At 48.0% G+C, this 16006-nt stretch overlaps 2 protein-coding genes across 5 annotated transcripts in view; both read right to left on the minus strand.

Annotated features, from left to right (window-relative positions):
• Window positions 1-242: 242 nt before the first annotated feature.
• GNG13 (G protein subunit gamma 13) lies at window positions 243-3341 on the minus strand. 2 transcript variants are annotated; one of them, XM_074552844.1, is made up of 3 exons: window positions 2962-3341; window positions 1815-1937; window positions 243-697 (listed from the first exon to the last, which is right to left on the minus strand). In XM_074552844.1, the coding sequence occupies exons 1-3, from the start codon at window positions 3339-3341 to the stop codon at window positions 592-594; spliced, it is 609 nt and encodes a 202-aa protein (XP_074408945.1). In that variant the 3' UTR covers window positions 243-591. The 2 variants fall into 2 exon arrangements, with proteins under 2 accessions (XP_074408945.1, XP_074408946.1); XM_074552845.1 differs by lacking the exon at window positions 2962-3341 and having other exon boundaries at window positions 1815-2727.
• Window positions 3342-9012: 5671 nt separating this feature from the next.
• LOC102070796 (uncharacterized) overlaps window positions 9013-16006 on the minus strand; it is a 34473-nt gene continuing 27479 nt past the window's right edge. For all 3 annotated transcript variants that reach the window (XM_074552849.1, XM_074552850.1, XM_074552851.1), the window contains 9 exons: window positions 15655-15872; window positions 14141-14217; window positions 13891-14001; window positions 12990-13076; window positions 12114-12221; window positions 11804-11925; window positions 10826-10948; window positions 9977-10019; window positions 9013-9842 (listed from right to left, as the gene is read on the minus strand). In XM_074552849.1, coding sequence (XP_074408950.1) covers window positions 9765-9842; window positions 9977-10019; window positions 10826-10948; window positions 11804-11925; window positions 12114-12221; window positions 12990-13076; window positions 13891-14001; window positions 14141-14217; window positions 15655-15872 — 967 coding nt within the window. In that variant the 3' untranslated portion in view covers window positions 9013-9764. The remainder of the gene's footprint in view (window positions 9843-9976; window positions 10020-10825; window positions 10949-11803; window positions 11926-12113; window positions 12222-12989; window positions 13077-13890; window positions 14002-14140; window positions 14218-15654; window positions 15873-16006) is intronic.

Genomic DNA, 16006 nt, shown 5'->3' on the forward strand with positions numbered 1-16006 from the left:
CTACATCAGGGACCTGCTCTAGGGCACCCCTACATCAGGGATCTGCTCCAGGACCTTGCTGAGCTGAGCTGGAGATGAAGCTGGAGCTGAAGGATCAGCTGGGTTTGCCTTTCCAACCCCATGGCTGGCCTCTGTGTGTGCCCATGATTTTGGGCTATTATCTTTTTTTATTACCTGCTTATTTTGTTTAAAAAAAAAAAAAAAAAGAAGAAATAAAATGGATCTAAAAAAATGGATGGTGAAGTATTGCTCTGTTTATTTCAGACATAAACTCGAGGGGCCAGGTTCTGCCTGGTTTGCTGGGAAGCAATATCCTACAGTGTACAAAAGTATCTAAAATCACTAAAAATGGGGGGGTTTATAAAAAGCTTCTTTACAAGTTGCAGAAATCTGCGGGTTGTGGGTGGCAGGGGTGTGAGATGAAGCTGCAGCACAGCCCTGGGCAGCCTTTGCTGCTCCTTTCCCCCAGGCTGCCCATCCTGGGGGGTTCCCCATTTCTAAACCCCCTCCTACAGCTACAGGAGCAGAGAGGAGCAGAGGCAGGGCTGGTTCAGGTTCCGGGGCTCCGGGAGCCCTGCAGGGGGACGCAGCTCACAGGATGATGCATTTGCCTTTCTCCACCCAGGGGTTGTTCTTCATCAGCTCCGGGTTCAGGAAGGGATCCTCGGGAATGCCGTCCTCGATCCACTTCACAAACCTGCAGAGAGCGGAGCCAGGGCGGGCACGGCCCGGGGGGAGCTGGGGATTAAAGGATCCCGAGCTTTGGAGAGCTCTGGGAAGGGGGGATCTGCACACTGGGGGCAGATTCTAATGTAACATATAATATAGGAGAATATATATATTTTAAAAAGAGATTACATATATATATATATATATATACAGTATAAAAATACAATATAATAATATAATATAATATAATATAATATAATATAATATAAGTTATATAATATAATATGTTATATAATATATATAATATAAAATATATAATATACAATATATATTCTAAAATATATATAACATATAACATATAACATATAACATCTAATATATAATATATTATATATTATATTATATATATTATATATTATATATTATATATTATATATATATATATATTTAATTTTAAAAGGCACATATAAAAGAGAATAATGGAACAGTTTGGGTTGGTAGGAACCTTCAAGACCATCCAGGGCCACGATTTTATATATAATAAAAAAAATAAATCATATCTACAAAGACAAGAGAGTGCCTGTATGTATATATATATTTATACATACCAAATTATATAGAAAATAAAATCTATAATTTTAATCAAAATGCAGTGCAAAATACAATTCATATTACACATATGTGTTTATGTAGATAGGATACAATTTCTAGATCAGATTTATGATTTTTTAGGCATTATGGATAATAGAGAATGAAGGGAAGGGAAGGTTTAGGAAGGGAAGGGAAGGGAAGGGAAGGGAAGGGAAGGGAAGGGAAGGAGAAAGGAAAGGAGAAGGGAAAGGAAAGGAAAGGAAAGGAAAGGAAAGGAAAGGAAAGGAAAGGAAAGGAAAGGAAAGGAAAGGAAAGGAAAGGAAAGGAAAGGAAAGGAAAGGAAAGGAAAGGAAAGGAAAGGAAAGGAAAGGAAAGGAAAGGAAAGGAAAGGAAAGGAAAGGAAAGGAAAGGAAAGGAAAGGAAAGGAAAGGAAAGGAGAAAATGGGGAAGGAAGGGAAGGGAAGGGAAGGGAAAGGAGAAAGGAGAAAGGAGAAAGGAAAGGAAAGAGGAAAGGAGAAAGGAAAGGAAAGGAGAAAGGAAAAGTCCCCACTCACTCAGGTATGGTCTTGGAGGACATCTCCCTCTTGTAGGCCAGCTGGTACTTGAGGCTTTCCACCTCTTTTTTCCATTGTGGGAGATCCCACTCATCCATCGCGCTCTCCGAGGGCTCCGTTGGGCTGGAATGGGGATTTTGGTGCCTTGTCCTGCCCTGATCCCTCAATTACACCCCAAAGTGTAATTGGGACAGGCTCTGGGGAGGTTCCCAAGCCCTCAAGGAGCAGCCAAGGGCTCTGGGAGCTTTTGGGGCTGTGTTGGCTGAGGCAAAGGCTGCCCGGTGCTCCTCTCATGCAAAACTCAGGGCCGAGGCAGATTTGACTGGAATGTGGGTGGGGAGCGGCTCAGAGCAGCTGAGGCTCCTGGGGAAGGGGCTGTTTGTCCTTGTCCTGCTCTGAAGGGACCAGGAGGGATTTGGGGCAGCCTCAAGAGCGCTGGAAACGGCTCAGGGAGCGGCCAGCACAGATTCGGGGAGCAGAGCAAACCCCTCTGCACTCCTCACCCCACTGTCCCCCAGCAGCGACCCTGGGAAGGACACCGTGATGGGGAAACTGAGGCACAGACAGAGCAGACCCCATTGTCCCCCAGCAGTGACCCAGGGAAGGACAGCGTGATGGGGAAACTGAGGCACAGCAGCTGAGGGGGCTCAGTCGGTGCCCACAGCGGGGTGGGCCCCGTGCCACCCCAAAACCCGGTGGCACAAGGGGACATTCCCCTGTCCCCAAGCCCATGAACCGCGGGGGTGCCCCGGCTGCGGGAGAACGGGCAGGGAATGGTGAGACCCTGACTGGGCACAGCTCCATCCCAGCCTGGCATCCCCGGAGCTGCAGCCGGGACCGGGATCAGCCCCTTCCCCTGCCCGGGACCGGGATCAGCCCCTTCCCCTGCCCGGGATCAGCCCCTTCCCCAGCCCGGGATCAGCCCCTTTCCCTGCCCAGGACCGGGATCAGCCCCTTCCCCTTCCCGGGACCGGGATCAGCCCCTTCCCAGCCCCAGGACCGGGATCAGCCCCTTCCCGGCCCCGGGACCGGGATCAGCCCCTTCCCCTTCCCGGGACCGGGATCATCCCGTTCCCCTTCCCGGGATCAGCCCCTTCCCCTTCCCCTCCCCTGGAGCTGCCCCGACCCCGCGCATCCCCGCTCGCACCTGGTTTGGGGGTACCGACAGCAGAGAAACGGGGCCGCAGCTGCAGCCCTGGCCTTGCCCTCGCTCCTCCCGCAGCCTCCCCGGCTCCCGGCGGCCCCGAACGCTCGGGATGATGAGGATGCTCGGGATGATGTGAGGATGCTCGGCTGGTGCCGAGGGATCACGGCTGAGTCCTCCCCCCGCCGCTCCCCGGGGATTTGGCTCCGCTGGAGCGCCCGGGATGGAGGCGGCTCCTGGTGCCCGGCCCGGCTCTGGAATTGGGGTGATCCCGGCTGCTCCCGGTCCTGAGGGGCACAGGGAGGAGGGGACGGGTGGGGACATCCCCAGGGAGGCCCTGGAGCCCTGCTGGGATCCCTGACCTGATCCCTGCCCTGATCCATCCTTTCCTTCATCCCTTCCCTCATCCCTGCTCGGATCCTTGCCCTGATCTTTGCCTGGATCCCTTCCCTGATCCCTTCCTGCATCCCTGTCCCAATCCCTGCCTTCATCCTTTTTCTCATCCCTTTCCCTCATCCTTTTTTTCATCCCTTCCCCAATTCCTTTCTTCATCTTTTCCCTCATCTCTTCCTTCATCCCTTCCCTCATCCCTTCATCCTTTCCCTCACCCTTTCTTCATCCCTTCCTTCATCTTTTCCCTCATCCTTTCCTCCATCCCTTCCCTCCTCCCTGTCCCGGTTTTCCCCCTCTGCTCCCCCTGGATTTTGTGGCTTTTCCCCGTTCCCGAAGCTGGAGAGGCTGGGAATAACTAAAAAAGTGGAAAATAAAAGGATTTCCGGCAGAAGGGAGCAGCTGGGATGGAATACCTGGCAGGTGAAAGGGCAGCGTCATCAATAATCAGAATTAATCAGAATTATTGATGAGGGGTTTGCAGGGAAGGACAAAAGCTCCCAAACAGCTGGAGCTGATTAAAGCCAAAATTATCAACGGAAAATCAGAGGTGGGACCGCCCCTGCCTTTGTTAAGGCATTAAAAATAAACCTGGGGTTAAAGTTGTTGCTTAAAAATAACAAACAAGGTTTGCACACAGCAAAGCCCACCCAAATCCTGGCCCAGGGCTCCTCCTTCCCCAGGGAATAAATACAGAATATTTATGGAAATAAAATAATAGAAATATGGACTTAATATTAATTATGGATTTAAATTTGGATTTAATTTGGATTTTGTGTCTCTGCATCACACCTGGGCTGGTCCCACCCCAATAACTGGGGCTGGAGCCATTCCCCCATTCCTGAGGGACAGAATTCCCTGGGGGAGAGAGGAGATGAAGGTGGAATATAAATATAAAGTAATAAAAAAATTAAAATATTATAATTTATATTTAAGATTATATATATATCTATAAATATTTTAGAATAAATAATAATAGAAATATATTATATTATAAATAATATTATAAATATAAATAATATTGTAAATATATAATATTATATAGTAGAATATATATATTCTACTTTTGATAAAAAAAAATATATATATATATAAGAGATGGAATGGTTTGGGTTGGTAGGAAACTTAAAGACCATCCAGGCCCACGATTTTATATATAATAAAAAATTAAATAATATCTAAAGACAAGAGAGTACATGTCTATATATATATATATATTTTTACACGTACCAAATTATATATATATAAAATCAAATCTATATTTTAATTTTAATCAAATTGAAGTGGAAAATAAATTCATATTACACATATGTGTTTATGTAGATAGGATAGAATTTCTAGATCAGATTTATTATCTTTTATTCATTATGAGAACATTTAATGTATAGAAATACATATATATGCACACATACACGTGTTAGATTTATGTATATATATCTAATATAAATATATATACACAAAATAGATATAAATATTAAAAATCATAAACAATAAGTATATAAAATAGAAAAAAGTAAAATAAATATATAAATATAAATAAGAGACACCAATATTTATATAAATTATATATATTTTTCTATATATATTATATAAATTATATATATATTTCTATATATATATTTCTATATATATATTTCTATAATAACCTGCTATAATTAGCAGGTTATTATAGAAATATATATAAGTAATTATAATATATATATAATAATATATATATAAAATAATTATAATTTTATATAATTTATATGAAAATAAAAGTAAAAATACTAAAAACTTATATTAAAATAAAGAATAAAAAATAAAAATATAAAATTATAAAACTATAAAAATATAAATAAAATAAAAATAGAAAATAAAAACAAAAATAAAGACATTAAAAAATATAAAGGCTTCCTGAAAGAGACATCTTATAGGATATACATAGGAAATAACTATATAAAATATTTAAAATCTATTAAAAAATGATGTGTTTTCTGTGTCCTTCTGAAGTGCCAGGAGCAGGAGGGGCTCCGCTCCCTTCCCTTCCCTTCCCTTCCCTTCCCTTCCCTTCCCTTCCCTTCCCTTCCCTTCCCTTCCCCTTCCCCTTCCCCTTCCCTTCCCTTCCCATTCCCATTCCCATTCCCATTCCCATTCCCATTCCCATTCCCATTCCCATTCCCATTCCCATTCCATGGATTTGGGGTGCAGCCCCCCTTGGTTTTTGCAGATTAAGCTCCCCGGGCTCTGCACGATTCTCGAGCAGATAATATCTGTTAAGCTGCCATTTCCATAGTCCCGGGATTAAATCCGGGATTTCGGGCTGGGAGAGCAGCTGGAAATGTCCCAGTGAGCCCAGGGGAGCTGGGCAGGGACCCAACCCCGACCCTCAGAGCTGATTTGGGGACAGGGACAGGGACCCCGATCCCCAGAGCTGATTTGGGGACAGGGACAGGGACCCCGATCCCCAGAGCTGATTTGGGGACAGGGACAGGGACCCCGATCCTCAGAGCTGATTTGGGGACAGGGACAGGGACCCCAACCCTCAGAGCTGATTTGGGGACAGGGACCCCGATCCTGAGCTGATTTAGGGACAGGGACCCAACCCCGATCCTGAGCTGATTTAGGGACAGGGACAGGGACCCCGACCCTCAGAGCTGATTTGGGGGCAGGGACCCCAATCCTCAGAGCTGATTTGAGGAAAGGACCCAACCCCAATCCTCAGAGCTGATTTGGGGACAGGGACCCCGATCCTGAGCTGATTTAGGGACAGGGACCCAACCCCGATCCTGAGCTGATTTAGGGACAGGGACCCCAATCCTCAGAGCTGATTTGGGGACAGGGACAGGGACCCCGATCCTCAGAGCTGATTTGGGGACAGGGACCCCGATCCTCAGAGCTGATTTGGGGGCAGGGACCCCGACCCTCAGAGCTGATTTAGGGACAGGGACCCCGACCCTCAGAGCTGATTTGGGGACAGGGACCTCGATCTTCAGAGCTGATTTGGGGCCAAGGACGGGGACCCCGATCCCCAGAGCTGATTTGGGGACAGGGACGGGGACCCCGACCCTCAGAGCTGATTTGGGGACAGGGACCCCGATCCCCAGAGCTGATTTGGGGACAGGGACAGGGACCCCGATCCTCAGAGCTGATTTAGGGCAGGGACCCCAATTCTCAGAGCTGATTTGGGGACAGGGACCCTGATCCTCAGAGCTGATTTGGGGACAGGGACGGGGACCCCGACCCTCAGACCTGATTTAGGGACAGGGACCCCGATCCTGAGCTGATTTGGGGACAGGGACCCCGATCCTCAGAGCTGATTTGGGGACAGGGACCCCGACCCTCAGAGCTGATTTAGGGATAGGGACCCCGACCCTCAGAGCTGATTTGGGGACAGGGACCCCGACCCTCACAGCTGATTTGGGGACAGGGACCCCGACCCTCAGAGCTGATTTGGGACAGGGACCCAACCCCGATCCTCAGAGCTGATTTGGGGGCAGGAACCCCAATCCTCAGAGCTGATTTGGGGACAGGGACCCCGACCCTCAGAGCTGATTTGGGGCCAAGGACAGGGACCCCGATCCTCAGAGCTGATTTAGGGCAGGGACCCAACCCCAATCCTCAGAGCTGATTTAGGGCAGGGACCCAACCCCAATCCTCAGAGCTGATTTGGGGCCAAGGATGGGGACCCCAATCCCCAGAGCTGATTTGGGGACAGGGACAGGGACCCCAATCCCCAGAGCTGATTTGGGGACAGGGACCCCGATCCTCAGAGCTGATTTGGGGACAGGGACCCAACCCCGATCCTCAGAGCTGATTTAGTGACAAGGACAGGGACCCCGATCCTCAGAGCTGATTTGGGGACAGGGACCCAACCCCGATCCTCAGAGCTGATTTAGTGACAAGGACGGGGACCCCGATCCTCAGAGCTGATTTGGGGACAGGGATGGGGACCCCGACCCTCAGAGCTGATTTAGGGACAGGGACAGGGACCCCGATCCTCAGAGCTGATTTAGGGACAGGGACCCCGATCCCCAGAGCTGATTCAGGGCACCAGCAGGGGCTGAGGGGGCTGGGAAGGGGCTCAGCCCGCAGCAAAGGGGGATCAGGGGGAATTCCTGGCCCTGCACAGCTCCTGCAGGAGGGGACAGCCAGGGGTGACACGGGACAGGAGAGGGAGCGGCCTCAGGGTGGAAAATTCCATCCAGGATCCCCAAATCCAACCTTTGGTGGATCCCCACTGACTCCTGTCCCAAACCCTGCCCAGGCAGCCCCTCCAGCTCTTCCATGAAGGAATTTTCCCAATTATCCAACTCAGAGGAGTTCCTTCTCCTCTTGTCCTTGTTTATGTTTATTTCCTGGTGAAATCCACAATATTCCAGGTGAATTTCACCATTTTCCACGTGAAATTCATGATATTCCAGGTGAAATTCACAATTTTCCAGGTGAAATCCACAATTTTCCAGGTGAAATCAATATTCGAGGTGAATTTCACCATTTTCCAGGTGAAATTCATGATTTTCCGTGTGAAATTCATGATTTTCCGGGTGAAATTCACAATTTTCCAGGTGAAATCCACAATTTTAGTGGTGATATTAATATTCGAGGTGAATTTCACCATTTTCCGGGTGAAATTCATGATATTCCAGGTGAAATTCACCATTTTCCAGGTGAAATTAATATTCCAGGTGAATTTCACCATTTTCCGGGTGAAATTCATGATATTCCAGGTGAAATTCACCATTTTCCAGGTGAAATTAATATTCCAGGTGGATTTCACCCATTTTCCAGGTGAAATTCATGATTTTCCAGGTGAAATTCACATTTTTCCAGGTGAAATTCACAATTTTCCGGGTGAAATCCACAATTTTCCAGGTGAAAATAATATTCGAGGTGAATTTCACCATTTTCCAGGTGAAATTCATGATTTTCCGGGTGAAATTAATATTCAAGGTGAATTTCACAATTTTCCAGGTGAAATTCATGATTTTCCAGGTGAAATTCATATTCCAGGTGAATTCCCAGGGGGAGAAATCCAGGCTGGAAGGGGACACAAAGCCCCTGCCCTCAATCTGCTCCCATTCCCACTTTGGGGTCCTGGCATGGGGGGATTGGAGCAGACTCAGCCTGGCCCAGTCCAACCCCAAGGAAAAAATTCAAACTTCAAAAAAAACCCCAAATAAAAAACCCAATAATCAAAGGAAAATCTTAACTCCACCAAAAAAAAAAAACCTAAACCCCCAAAAAATGCCTCAACTTCCTAAAATCCCCTAAATTCCCCCAAAAAACCTCACCCCTCAACACCTTCCCAACATCCTAAAAAAACCCCAACCTCCCAAAATCCCTCAACTTCCTAAAAAACCCCATAAACCCTCAACTTCCTAAAAACCAAACCCCCCCAAAAAATCCAAAAATCTCATTCCCCAACAAAATAAACCCAAAGAGGCAAAAAAACCCTCAAAGCCAAAAATCCCAATCCCCTAAAAAAACCAGGACCAAAACACCCAATAAAAATCCCCCAATATAAAAAATATAAATATAAAAATTTATATAAAAAATATAAATATAAAAAACCCCAAAGAAACCAAAGCCAAAAATAAAACCCCAAGCCCTCACAACAAAATCCAACCCCAAACCAAGTAAACAACCAGAAAAAAACACTCAAAATGTCAAAGTAACAATGGAACTTAGTTTTAATGAACAAGATATCAGATTTCCACCCAGGTGCATTTTTTTGGGAACTCTGGGATAACAAGAGCTGCAGATCCCCCAAACCCCTGTGGAAATGTGCAAAGTGCCCCTGGGCACACATTGGGGTTTGTTTTCCTGCAGAGCTCCTCCAGGTCACAGTGAATCCCAAATTCCCATCGGATTCAGGATGTGGGAAATGCCACCTGCACCAATCCAAACCTTATTTTCAGCAGAAAAGGAAAGGCCAGCCTGAAAACTGGATTATTCCCAAACAAAAGCAGCTCTCCACTGCCCCAGCTGAGGAAAATAAAGCTCAGTTTTATCTTCAGCCTCTTGGTTTAGAATGAAACCCAAAATCAGAGCTGTGCAAAAACAGCACCTGACCCCAAACTGCTGCACAGGGAGCTCTCAGCTCCCCTCTCCTGCTTTCATTAAAGCTTTTCCCTCTCAGCAGTTGCCTCTTGCAAGGTTTGTGTCCCAAAAGGAGGAAAAAATTCTTTGCTGCCTCCTGCTCCATCCAGGAGCTTTTGTCAGCTCCTGCAAACAACTCCATTCCAACAATGCTGAATGTGTGGAACTGCAAGAAACTCCCAAAATGTGGCTCTGGTCCCATTGCAGAGCCAGGGAAGTCAGGTTTTAGCTGACTCTTCCTGGAGGTGACAACCAAAGCAAACCCAAGGAACTCTCCAGGAAGAGACTGGCTGGATGAAAAACCAACTGGAAAAACATTCCTGAGGATTTGGCCCCAATTAAAGCTTCTCAAAAGCACTGACAAACTTGGAAACCTCCTGGTGAACTGTGGTGCCAAAGGGGAGCTGCCCCAAGCCCTGGGAAGAGACAAAACACTGTTAGATCCCTTCAGGAATATTTTTTAAATATAAAAACCATTTCAATGTTTGATTGGTGAGGGGTATCAGGGATCTGCTTTGCTGATAAATCCTATAAATATTGGGGTACTCACAGACTCGAGGAAAAAGGTGCAGAGCTGCTTGGCCCAGGGACACCTGAAACAGAGAGAAATTCCCACTCAGTCCCACCCCTGGCTCTGCACGGCTCAAAAATCCACAAAATTCCAACAGCTCCCAGCCCCAGGGTGATTCCAGATTTACAGGAGAATGATTGGGGGGAACCCCAGGATTTGCAGGTGGCTCTGGGGCAGTCCCAGGGGGACAATCCCAGAATTTCAGGTGGCTCTGGAGCAGTCCCCACTCTCAGAATGGGACAATTCCAGAATTTCAGGTGGCCCTGGGCAGTCCCAGTGGGACAATCTCAGGATTTATTGCAAGTGGCTCTGGGTTAGTCCCCACTCTCAGAATGGGACAATCCCAGAATTTCAGGTGGCCCTGGGCAGTCCCAATGGGACAATTCCAGGATTTCAGGTGGCCCTGGGCAGTCCCCACTCTCAGAATGGGACAATCCCAGGATTTATTGCAAGTGGCTCTGGGTCAGTCCCCACTCTCAGAATGGGACAATGCCCCTATTTCAGGTGGCTCTGGGGCAGTCCCAGGGGGACAATCCCAGGATTTCTTTCAGGTGACCCTGGGTTAGTCCTCACTCTCAGAAAGGGACAATCCCAGAATTTCAGGTGGCCCTGGATAGTCCCAACAGGACAATCCCAGGATTTCAGGTGGCTCTGGGCAGTCCCAATGGGACAATCCCATGATTTCAGGGGCCCTGGGCAGTCCCAGGGGGACAATCCCAGGACAATGGGACACCCAATTGGCCCAATGGGACAATTCCATGATTTCAGGGGCCCTGGGCAGTCCCAGTGGGACAATCCCAGGACAATGGGACACCCCCAGTCACTCACAGGTGCAGGTTCTCAATGACCACGTTGAGGCTGAAGAGCCCCACAGCTTGCATCCTCTTGTGTCTGCAGGTGAGGAACAGGCACAGGAACTCCCCCACGTACTGGGGGCCGAGGTTCTGCCACCTGCACAACAAAACCACAAAGCCACAGGGCTGAGGGGGCCCTGGCAGCTCCCTCTGGCACCTGGGGGCAGCCAATTCCCACAAAGCCAAGGCAGGAGCTGCCCCCAGGGATGAGGGGAGCAGCTGCCCCCTCTCTCCCAGTGTGGGATCTCAGCACCTCAGGACTGAGGTGCCACCGAGAGCACCCTTGGGGGGCTTGGGAGTCCTGGAATGTTCCAGAAGTGTCTGGTGGCTGCACTTTGACCCTACACAGGAGACGACACCTGTATGAGGACAGGAGGGTTTCACCGGGGTGAATGGTGAAGGGATTGGTTAATTAGAGGGTGAGACACAGGGTTTAGGATTTCTGTACAGGGGGGTTTAGAGAAGTAAGATGGAGGAATTGGGGCGTGTCCTGTCCTTCTTCTTCTCCTTCTTCTCCTCCATCTTCTGTGGTGATGGTGGCACTTTGGGATTGGTCATTACTAAAAGTGCACCGGGCAATAAGAATAAATGGTATTGGGGAAAAATGATAAATATTGTACACGTAACAATGGGTATAAAGATAGGTGGCTGCCCGGAGGGCAGCACAGTGTGCTCATGGCTGGCTGCTGAGCAGAGCTCTGGTCGGCTGAAAGAAAATCTTTTAGATAAACAATTAATAAACACAGAGACCGAAAGAAGAACTGAAGCCTCTTCTCGTCCTTTGATACGCGGCTGCCCCAAGGCCACCCCGGGCCTTTCCAGGCCCTTCAAACAGCCGAAAACCGGACACCCAGCACATCACTGCCCCCAGAACCACAGTGACGGAATTCCAGCCCAGCTGTGCATCCCCAGCTGTGCATCCCCAGATGTGCAGCCCACAGGGCTCCCTCACACTCTCAGCATGGTCCCCTCCTCACGGCTCAGGTCCCTCAGCAGCAGGCTGGCAGTGCCACACAGGACGTGCTCGTCACAGCACAGCTGGTCCAGCAGCAGCCTCACAGCCCAGAAGTTTTTCTAAGGAGAGACAAAATATGATTTCACCTCAGTGCCAATCATTCCTTCAAATAAATAAATAAATAAATAACAATAAAGATCAAAGCAAAGTCAAATTAAACATGGCTAAAACTTCCAGGATGATGTTTTATCATGAAACATGATTTGTTTTCATCTCTTAGAACAGGAAATCACTTTCTGGGACTCACCCCAAAAGCCAGGACTATCTCCAGGAAGGAAGTCAAGTGGGGAAGCTCACAGCAAAGCATCTGCTGCACTGCCTGCACTGCCAGGATGAGAGAAGCCTCGTGGTGCAGCTGCACAAGAGAGCAACAAGGACAGAAATGCATTTAACAGCTGCTTTCCCTTTATTCACCCACTCAAACCAGCACTGAGCTGTTCCAGGGCAGCCACAGAGCTTGGAGGGCACACAGCAAAGCCACAAGAAATTATCAAGAGTTAAACACAGGGGAATGGAGCAGGGATTTTATTGCTGGTGCTCTCAAAGCGCTCACATAAAAATGAAATCACACAGGAGCAGAACTGTGGAATTAAAGGGGAAAAATCCAGCTCAGGAGTCACATCTTTGGGGAATAAACTGAAATTTCCTCCAAAAAAGTAAAAAAAAAAAGAGTAAGGCAGCTCCTCAGATGACTGCATTGAATATGGAATGTTTTTCCTGCTACCTTCAAACAAGTTCCACATATCTGAAACCCTTAATTGAAAAGAAATTCAGAACTTCTGGGCAATTCTGAGCTTTGAGAAGCCCCAGTGCCCTGTGTGAGCCAAACCCTGGGAGGAGTCAGGACACAATCAATTATTCCCAGCCCTCCTCCTTTAGAAATCCATCAACTTGGACAAGGAGAAAGATTTCTCCTGGCCTGAAGATGTGCAGAGCAGAGAGATCCTCAGCTCTCCACCTCCATATCTGCTCCAGATATGTGTTAATCTTAACACAGTCTCCAGACTGTGTAAATCTTAATCTGATCATCCCCAAAAAATCTTCCAGGCCTCTCTTGAAAGCTTTTCTTAATAACCCAACAATTTTCAGTGCTGGGGACAAATTCCTTGTTGTCATCACTCACCTGACCAGAGAAAGTAGCAGATGGTAAAGAGACATTAACTCCAGACTTGAGATCCTCCAGGAAGTTGCCACTGGCTGCCAGCACATTCTGCAAGGGGACAGTGAGGGACAAGGATGGCAGATCCTCCCCAAACCATGCCAGAAATGGGGATTTCAGGAGCTTTTCAGTGACTCCTTCAGCATTTCTGCAGAGGATGGTGCCTGCCCACCCTCCCATGCAGGAATTCCTGCCCCATCTCCCAACTCTGGGAAGCCATTCCCCTGTCCAGGCCCTTTCTGATCACCATGAACAGATCCAGAACCAGGGCCAGGCCTGAGCTGGGGGCACAATGAACCCATTTCCAGCTGCCTTTAACACTCCTGAACCCCCAGGGGCTGCAGAGCCACCCTGGCACAGGATGGGGCACTGCAAGTTCCCTCTGGCATCTGGGAGAGGGAGCCAATTCCAACATCCACTGGAATCCTGCCCAAACCCAAACCAGGAGGTTGGAATCCTGTCCAAACCCAAACCAGGGCACTGGAATCCTGTCCAAACCCAAGGCAGGACACTGCAATCCTGTCCAAACCCAAACCAGGACACTGGAATCCTGTCCAAACCCAAACCAGGACACTGGAATCCTGTCCAAACCCAAACCAGGAGGTTGGAATCCTGTCCAAACCCACACCAGGACACTGGAATCCTGTCCAAACCCAAACCAGGACACTGGAATCCTGTCCAAACCAGGGCACTGGAATCCTGCCCAAACCCAAACCAGGACACTGGAATCCTGTCCAAACCCAAACCAGGCACTGGAATCCTGCCCAAACCCAAACCAGGCACTGGAATCCTGTCCAAACCCAAACCAGGGCACTGGAATCCTGTCCAAACCCAAGGCAGGAGATCTCCCAGCTCTCTTTGGTACCTCTTGGAAGCTCAGGGGGGGCTCTCCCAGGGCTAAGGGGAGCAGGTGCCCCCTCTTTTCCAACAAATCACTGCTCCCCAAAATCATGATGAAGGAACTCCAACATTTGGCCTAAAAAACAACAGAACCTCAGTGTTACAAAGTGGGATCTGGGCAGAGAGGTGAATTACTCAGAGGAAAAGGGGTCAGAGTAAATCCTGCCCTCCCAAGGAGAGGGAGCAGCAGAGGAAGGGGTTTTGGCCTCACTCACATTCCTGTAGAGTGCCTCGCTGCTGTAGAGCAGTTTGAGTGCCTGCTTAATTAGCACAGTGTTCCTCAGGGGAGAGCCTGCAGGGGTGGAAATGAAAATGATCAAACCCAGACCCCACACAGCCCAATCACTCCTCAGCAGGAACTCAACCAGGATATTAATTTGGTTACAGGTTTGTTTGTGCAGAGCCAGCAGGTGTTTACAGCTGGCTCTGTAAACACCCACTCTGCTTTGTGGTGGAATGAATGAACATCAGCTACAAACCAGAGCTCTGGGAAGCTGGCAAGTCTGGACACCATCCAGCCTGGGCCAGGTGATCCCACACAAGTGTCTGCTGTGGACATCACACACACTGAGGGACCTCACACTTCCAGAAATTCTGCCAGTAGGAAACAACTCCCAAATCAATCTTCTGTGGCAGCAGACACCCTGAGAGGTGACAAAGCCCAGGACAGATGATGGAAATTATATCAGAGGCTCAGTTTATGATTGTGAAGATGAAACATCTCCCATCAGGAGGTTTGGTTTGCTCCTCAAGGTCATGGCTGAGACACAAAGCCAAGTCCCCCAATGCCATGGCAATGCTGGGAGCAATGAAGGGATTTGGATTTGCTTTGAATTGTTTCTCTTGCTTTGCTTTCAGCAGAAAATGAGCTGACAAAATGAGTGTTTTAAGTGAAGTGAATAAATCCATGCTCCAGGGAAGGAAGGAAAAGGGGAAAGGAAAAGGGGAAAGGAAAAAAAAGGGGAAAGGAAAAAAAAGGGGAAAGGAAAAAAAAGGGGAAAGGAAAAAAAGGGGAAAGGGAAAAAAGGGGAAAGGGAAAAAAGGGGAAAGGGAAAAAAAGGGGAAAGGGAAAAAAAGGGGAAAGGCCAAAAAGGGGAAAGGCCAAAAAGGGGAAAGGCAAAAAAGGGGAAAGGCAAAAAAGGGGAAAGGCAAAAAAGGGGAAAGGAAAAAAAGGGGGAAAGGCAAAAAAGGGGGAAAGGCAAAAAAGGGGGAAAGGCAAAAAAGGGGGAAAGGAAAAAAAGGGGGAAAGGAAAAAAAAGGGGAAAGGAAAAAAAAGGGGAAAGGAAAAAAGGGGAAAGGAAAAAAAGGGGAAAGGAAAAAAGGGGAAAGGAAAAAAAGGGGGAAGGAAAAAGGGGGAAGGAAAAAGGGGGAAGGAAAAAGGGGGAAGGAAAAAGGGGGAAGGAAAAAGGGGGAAGGAAAAAGGGAAAGGAAAAGGGAAAGGAAAAGGGAAAGGAAAAGGGAAAGGAAAAGGGAAAGGAAAAGGGAAAGGAAAAGGGAAAGGAAAAGGGAAAGGAAAAGGGAAAGGAAAAGGGAAAGGAAAAGGGAAAGGAAAAGGGAAAGGAAAAGGGAAAGGAAAAGGAAAAGGAAAAGGGAAAGGAAAAGGGAAAGGAAAAGGGAAAGGAAAAGGGAAAGGAAAAGGGAAAGGAAAAGGGAAAGGAAAAGGGAAAGGAAAAGGGAAAGGAAAAGGGAAAGGAAAAGGGAAAGGAAAAGGGGAAGGAGTGACACCCACCAGCTGTAACCCAGGGCCCTGTCTCCAGCATGTCATTCCCAGAGGGAACACAGCCTGTCTTGAAGATCTTGAGGTAGACCTTGAACTGGCAGGGGGTGACCCTGCAGGCAGAGCAGCAGGCCAGGCTGTTCACAGGGAACAGCAGCGAGTGGGCAGCATCCAGGAAATTCCCAGTTTTGCACAGGTAGAACGGGATCAGATCCCGGAGGTCGCGGAGCCTGGGAGGAGGAAATGAAGGTTTGGGGTTCATCAGGATGGGTTTGGGTAGGATTTGGGGAGAGATCTGGTTGGGCTTCACCACTACAGAGGGGGAAGAAGGGAGGAAAAAGCAGGGAAGGAAATGGAGGAAAAG

The sequence above is a fragment of the Zonotrichia albicollis genome, chromosome 16, assembly GCF_047830755.1.
Source record: "Zonotrichia albicollis isolate bZonAlb1 chromosome 16, bZonAlb1.hap1, whole genome shotgun sequence".
NCBI lineage: Eukaryota > Metazoa > Chordata > Aves > Passeriformes > Passerellidae > Zonotrichia > Zonotrichia albicollis.

Coding starts and splice junctions, on each gene's coding strand:
- GNG13 (XM_074552844.1), bottom strand. CDS start 3,341: ATGGATCAGGGCAGGGATCAGGTCAGGGATCCCAGCAGGGCTCCAGGG. Junction 1,938..2,961: donor TGTCGGTACCCCCAAACCAG/GTGCGAGCGGGG, acceptor TCCCCATTCCAG/CCCAACGGAGCCCTCGGAGA. Junction 698..1,814: donor TCCTCCAAGACCATACCTGA/GTGAGTGGGGAC, acceptor CGCTCTCTGCAG/GTTTGTGAAGTGGATCGAGG.